Here is a 7,080-nt window from a genome sequence, read left to right on the forward strand (position 1 = left end):
CGTCAGAATGAGAGTCCAAACAGCTGATAAAAACATCACAATAATCCACAAGTAATCCACAGCACTCCAGTCCATCAGTTAACATCTGGAGAAGACAAAAGCTGAAACAAATCCAGCATCAAGACGTTTTAACTAAAATACCATAGAGTCCATAATCCATAATAACTCTTCCTGCAGTGAAAAAGTCCATCTGCTGTTGTCTCTCACATCAAAATCCAGCCACATATTAGTTTAGAGCTGTTTAAACGCTGCTTGATCTGTGCAGATTTCTCTCCTGATTCACACCAGAACACTTTTAGATGAGGCTTCTGACGGCACCCATTCACTGCAGAGCATCCACTGCTGAGACACTGATGTGATGAAACATTTCTACAAACCTGATGAAGAGACAAACTCATCCACATCTTCAGCAAATGCTCATTTCTGGGTGAACTAATGCTTTAATATTCAGCTGCTTGAGACCATATTGATTGTTCTATTGATTTTTTTAACTCATATTGATTTTTATTGCTTCACTATCGTTTGTGTCTATGATTTAAAGCGTGAAGAGGTAAGAGGAGGCGTCCTGATAATGATTCTCTCTCTTATCCAGTCAGTTATAAAGTCTTTGTTCTGTGATCAGATCAGTCTGAGAAATGAAATGCACTGATTCACTCAGTCTGTTGATAAATGAATCGAACTGAACTGAGCATGCGCAGAACACATCATCATCATCATCATCATCACTCCTGCTCCACATTAGAGATTAATGCATCATTAATGAGCTCTGAACTACAGAGCAGAGACAGATGACAAACAGCGCGTATGATCCACAGAACGTGCTAGTTATTATTGGTTATGCTTATTGGTTTGATCGCTGCTCTAGTACACACGATATGAGTGATAATAAACACAGATATTACTGTAATACTATTTCACACTGACTGACAGATGAGGTGTTTATTACTGACACACACACACACACACACACACATACACATCTTTCATATTTCCATTCATATCCGCGTGTCTGATCGCTGGCTGTGATCAATAATCGCGTTGTGAGTGAGTGTTATTATATGAGCTGATCTCTGAATATGTCATTGATTAACTGATTGACTGATTTATTTACTCACGCACTTTCTTGGGTTTGGGCAGAATGGCTCCGGAGGTGGTGCTCACTACGGTCCGGTGCTGGTGCTGCTGCTGAGTCCCGACGAGCCGCGGAACCGACAGAGACACGAACCGGCGAAACAACCACACCGCCGCCATGATCACCAGCGGACTGACAGACGAGGGGAGGTGTGTGTGTGTGTGTGTGTGTGTGTGTGGTTTTGATAAAGTACCAACTGCGCTGTCAAGTTAGCAATGCTGGAACTGATGTGTGTGTGTGTGTGTGTGAGTGTGTGTGTGTGTGTTCACACTATATATAGCAGCTCAGTGTCTGGTTTGCTCCACATGTGGTGTCAGCAGAGCTCTATAACCACACAGCAGCACAGGAACATCTTCTGCTCACTCAGAGCTCAGGTTAGTTCATCATTCCGTCTCCTTCAGGAACCGAACAGCACTGGCTTTCACTGGATAGTTCAGGGCCGGCTCAAGCCTTTATGGGGCCCTATTTATTATTTGGGGGTCCCTCAGTGCCACCAATACGGCTGATTATTATCCGTGCTTGATTATTCGCACACTATAAATCTAACACACACATTATCAGTTTTATTTGTTGTAGCTGTGTTGCTCATCATATTAATGTCTGCCTGGCATGTTTTTACCCTTCTGTGGTTTTAACATTAGCAAACCCACACGAGTGGTCAGGTGTTCATTTGCACTTTCACATTCATAGTCTCACGGTACTAAGTGGCAAACTTAATGTGGTGTACTGAAAAATAGCTAAATAAACCAGCAGACAATGCATTTACAGAATAGAATGTTATTTTAACAACATACTTTATTAAACACAGCAGCAAGCCGTAAGTACATCTAAAACAACTCCTCTTAATCTGTAACTCAGGCATAATGATATTGGAATATAGCAAAGACCCCAAAGGTAAGTCAAGTCACCTTTATTTGTATAGCACTTTATACACTTCAGTAGTTGACCAAACCCAGAAAAGCTCTCAGCTCCTTCACACAGGTGGGTGCTGGTGCATCCCGGATTGCACCAACTTTTTCTGGAGATGGATGAAGGCCCCGACTGTCTAACACAAATCCTAGATATTCAATTAGCTTTTTCCCCAAACTCACATTTGGACTTTTTCACTCTCAAGCCATTCTCCTGGAGTCTTTGTAGAGCTGCCTGTAGCTTCTGCAGATGTTCTTGTTCTGTTCTTCCAGTGACCAGTAGGTCGTCAAGGTAAACAACGACATCAAGATCTTTCATGATGTTCTCCATAATTCTTTGGAAGATTGAGGGTGCTGAACTGACACCAAATGGTAGTCTATTGTAGACAAACAATCCTCTGTGTGTGTTGATGGTTAGCAGATGTTTGGACTCATCATCAAGAAGAACCTGCTGGTATGCTGAAGCCAGGTCAATCTTAGAAAACACAGTTCCTCCACTCAGTGTAGCCATCAACTCCTCAATCCGTGGTAGTGGGTAAGTCTCTGTAATAGCTGCTTGATTCACTGTTAATTTATAGTCCCCACACAGTCTTATGGTTTTGTCCTTTTTTATCAACGGCACAATGGGTGCTGCCCATTCACTGTGTTTTACAGGCGTGATTATTCCTTCTCCAGCCGGTCCAGTTCCGTGTCAACTTGGGCGTTCATAGAAAAAGGCAGTGGCCGAGATTTACAAAAGCGTGGAGGACTTTCAGGATTCACCAGTATTTTTGCCTTAAGCCCACGGAGTGTGCCTAGTTCATCTTTGAACACCTCCGAGCCTGAATCCAGCACTTCTTCAATGCATTTACAGAACAGAATGTTATTTTAACAACATACTTTATTAAACACAGCAGCAAACCGTAAGTACATCTAAAACAACTCCTCTTAATCTGTAACTCAGGCATAATGATATTGGAATATAGCAAAGACCCCAAAGGTAAGTCAAGTCACCTTTATTTGTATAGCACTTTATACACTTCAGTAGTTGACCAAACCCAGAAAAGCTCTCAGCTCCTTCACACAGGTGGGTGCTGGTGCATCCCGGATTGCACCAACTTTTTCTGGAGATGGATGAAGGCCCCGACTGTCTAACACAAATCCTAGATATTCAATTAGCTTTTTCCCCAAACTCACATTTGGACTTTTTCACTCTCAAGCCATTCTCCTGGAGTCTTTGTAGAGCTGCCTGTAGCTTCTGCAGATGTTCTTGTTCTGTTCTTCCAGTGACCGGTAGGTCATCAAGCAGATGTCCTTGTTCTGTTCTTCCAGTGACCGGTAGGTCGTCAAGCAGATGTTCTTGTTCTGTTCTTCCAGTGACCGGCAGGTCGTCAAGCAGATGTTCTTGTTCTGTTCTTCCAGTGACCAGTAGGTCGTCAAGCAGATGTTTGGACTCGTCATCAAGAAGAAGCTGCTGGTATGCTGAAGCCAGATCAATCTTAGAAAACACAGTTCCTCCACTCAGTGTAGCCATCAACTCCTCAATCCGTGGTATGGGTAAGTCTCTGTAGTAGCTGCTTGATTCACTGTTAATTTATAGTCCCCACACAGTCTTATGGTTTTGTCTCTTTCTATCACCGGCACAATGGGTGCTGCCCATTCACTGTGTTTTACAGGCGTGATTATTCCAGCCTTCTCCAGCCGGTCCAGTTCCGTGTCAACTTGGGCTTTCATAGAAAAAGGCAGTGGCCGGGATTTACAAAAGCGTGGAGGAATTTCAGGATTCACCAGTATTTTTGCCTTAAGCCCACGGAGTGTGCCTAGTTCATCTTTGAACACCTCCGAGCATGAATCCAGCACTTCTTCAAGAGACATTGTTTTATCCCCTTTTAATACTATATTACGGTTAGCAGTTCACTTTGTTTTTCGTAGCTCACATTAGCTTGAAACTGTCCCAACACAGGCATAATCTCTCCAGTGTACGTTTTAAGCTTGACTCCTGCGACCTCTAGTGGCTCTTCTGAGAACGCAGCTTGGAATAGTTTCTCAGATATGATACTCACGGCAGCGCCTGTGTCAATTTCCATCATAATTTCTTTGCCATTTACTTTAAATGTCCCTGTGAATGACTTTTTGCCGTTCTCATCACTTAACAGCGAAAACATGGGCAACTCAGCTTCCTCCAGCCGGTCCAGTTCCACGTCAACTTGGGCTTTCATAGAAAAAGGCAGTGGGCGAGATTTACAAAAGCGTGGAGGAATTTCAGGATTCACCAGTATTTTTGCCTTAAGCCCACGGAGTGTGCCTAGTTCATCTCTGAACACCTCCGAGCATGAATCCAGCACCTCTTCAGGAGACTTTGTTTGATCCACTTGACTGACATGTTTCATTTTTTTCCAATTTCAGCTGAGCCCTCTCAGCTGCTGCGTGTCTTTCTCCGCCGTCTCCAATGCGTCACTCAATGCGATCTCAAACGCACGTGCAAACGTCAGATTAGATTCTGACAACAGTCGTCGTTGGCAGGCTTCGTTGCGGATTCCACTCACGAACCGGTTGCACAATGCCTCGTCCAGCGTTGCTCCGAATTCACACCTCACAGCGCACTGTTTTAGCTCAGCTGCATATTCTGTCACAGTCTCATCAGCTCTTTGATTGCAATGATTAAAACGGAATCTTTCCGCAATCAGCAAAGGCTTTGACTCAAAATGATTCTTTAAAGTGTCCACAATGTCTTTCTAAGACTTATCTTTCGGCTTCTCTGGTTGTACCAAGTTCCTCAGTAAACCGTAGGTAGTTGCTCCCATCACACTCAACAGAGTCGCAACCTGCTTCTCCTGGCTTATGTCGTTCAATGTCGTTATGTCTCGAAGAACTGCTCCAGCCGTTCAATATAAGCCGACCACGACTCTGCTTTCGGGACAAACTCGCTTATATTTCCAATAAGCGCCATAATTTGAACAAAACTTTTATCCTCGTCGCCAATTTTTCTGTGATGTATCCATTAAAAAGAATACACGTGAGTCGGCACGTTTGTCTTCTAGCCACCACTTTACTGCTTTTTTAACTTCCGCCGAACTGGTGCCCAAAACAATTCCCAACATTCCTAGCGCTACTGCTACGGAATCTCAATTGTCTCAAATGTAAAATTGTAAGCATTTAATACATCACACTAATGATATTAATTAGGCGGCGTTTACAAGGCGGAGATCTGACACCAGTCAGCTGCGCACAATTTCAAGATCATTTGTGATTTATAAACATCACATCTGGAAGAGAGGCATACGCACGTGTTTTCTCCGAATAGCACTTACGCACATTTGAGAAATGATCTTAGAACAAATTTAGGACGGTTTATACGCAACATTTTATAAATGAGGCCCTAGGTGTGCTATTACCATGATGCACCATATTATTTGCATACCGACTGAATAGATGCTGGATGATTTCACACAATGAATACTAATTCTCTGACATAACAAAACTCAACCACACAGGCAGTGCTTCACCTCTCTTTTTGCAGAAAAAGATGTTTCAATCACTTTAATTGCTTTAGATTTTATTGATTCTTTGAAAATAATGATTTTACCCTGAACCAATTCATCCTTGACCCCCCCCTAAAGAAAGCTCATCAATTGTTTTTAATCATTAATGACGTGTCAACATTGATTTCCTTTTGACTGTCATCTGAAGATGGATCTGCATATGGTAGATTTTGCTAATATTCACCTGATGGAATCATTTATAGCACCTTAACAGAATTACACTCAACTTTCCAACAGCGGGATCCCCAAGGGTAACATGTAAAGGGTGAAAAGCAACGGTCCTATTACTGAGCCTTGAGGTACTCCATATACCCAGGAAAGTTATTTTTACACAGAAGACAAAAACTTTTATCAAAAACTAGCTAAGTAAAATATTATAATAATATTAAGATGTCAAGCCTATTAACGGATGTAAACTTCCCTAAAACAAGATGCCATACCTAGGTTATGCTAATTAACTAGTCCCACTCCACGCCCGACACGCGATCAATTTTAACCCTTTGGCTGCTGCTGAGCCAGAGACAGACGCGCTCAGTACTTTTCATATATCACAACTGTTCAGTGTTTTCAACCTCATAAAGTGTATTTTACATTTCAGACATTTAAACAGACATTAAGTACAAGCAAAAAAGACATTTATAATTTGTTAAAAAACACTTATTTCTATGGAAAGTGGCAACAATAATCCTTGTCGCCCCATTCAGCTTTGACTAGGGGAATCAATATGCAAACGGTGCATCTGAATTTGGCTGATGAAAGCTCCTCTCCAGCATAATTATGTAAGTCACTGCTGTTTTCGTGTTTCTCTGAGCTGCAGTGATTGTCGTTACAGATCGCGTCTCTGCTGTGAATGTGTTTATTGATCAGCATTAGTCCAGCAGTGTTAACAGCATCATCCAGTCACACAGAAATACTGCACAGAGAGTCAGAAATATCTACAACAAACCAACTCCACGTGCAGAGGAGTCCCAATAAAAGCATAAAACACCATGTGACAGCCAGCAGCATTATTATTATTGTTGTCATTATGAATGATGGATGAAGAGCAGCTGTGTTTTTCATCTGCAGGAATGAGGACGAGTCCCAGCATTGGCTCACTGCGGAGAGACACAGGCGTGGAGGTCCTCAGTCAGTCACAGCACACTGATGTTACGAGCCGTACAGAGAATATCTGAAGTCTCCGGTACCTGTCTGAAGGCCAGGCGTCTGAAGAACGTGTTGACGTGGAAAGCGCTGAGTTTGCCGTCTCTGTCAGCGTCCGTCAGCCGTAGGATCCTGGCGTCTGCGAGGGCCGCTCTCAGACTAAGAGTCTTGAGCATCTGAGCGCCGAGAGCGCGGCCGGACGAGGGCCGAGACGACACGCTGATGTAGGACGCATCCTTCTGCTGCGCCTGGTAGCTCACTGCTCACACACACACACACTCTCACACACACACACGCGCACACACACACGCGCACACACACACTCTCACACACACACGCACACACGCACACACGCGCACGCACACACGCGCACGCA

The 7,080-nt window shown here is 43.4% G+C and overlaps 1 protein-coding gene across 1 annotated transcript in view; it reads right to left on the minus strand.

Moving 5' to 3' along the window:
* Positions 1-6,179: 6,179 nt before the first annotated feature.
* The window catches only part of fam234b (family with sequence similarity 234 member B), an 11,098-nt gene continuing 10,197 nt past the window's right edge, over positions 6,180-7,080 (minus strand). Inside the window, exons 11-12 of the mRNA XM_016529816.1 lie at positions 6,749-6,963; positions 6,180-6,658 (exon numbers count right to left, since the gene is read on the minus strand). Coding sequence (XP_016385302.1) covers positions 6,656-6,658; positions 6,749-6,963 — 218 coding nt within the window. The 3' untranslated portion in view covers positions 6,180-6,655. The remainder of the gene's footprint in view (positions 6,659-6,748; positions 6,964-7,080) is intronic.

This window comes from Sinocyclocheilus rhinocerous, unplaced genomic scaffold (genome assembly GCF_001515625.1).
Source record: "Sinocyclocheilus rhinocerous isolate Xijiao unplaced genomic scaffold, SAMN03320098_v1.1 scaffold274, whole genome shotgun sequence".
In the NCBI taxonomy this organism is placed as follows: Eukaryota; Metazoa; Chordata; class Actinopteri; order Cypriniformes; family Cyprinidae; genus Sinocyclocheilus; species Sinocyclocheilus rhinocerous.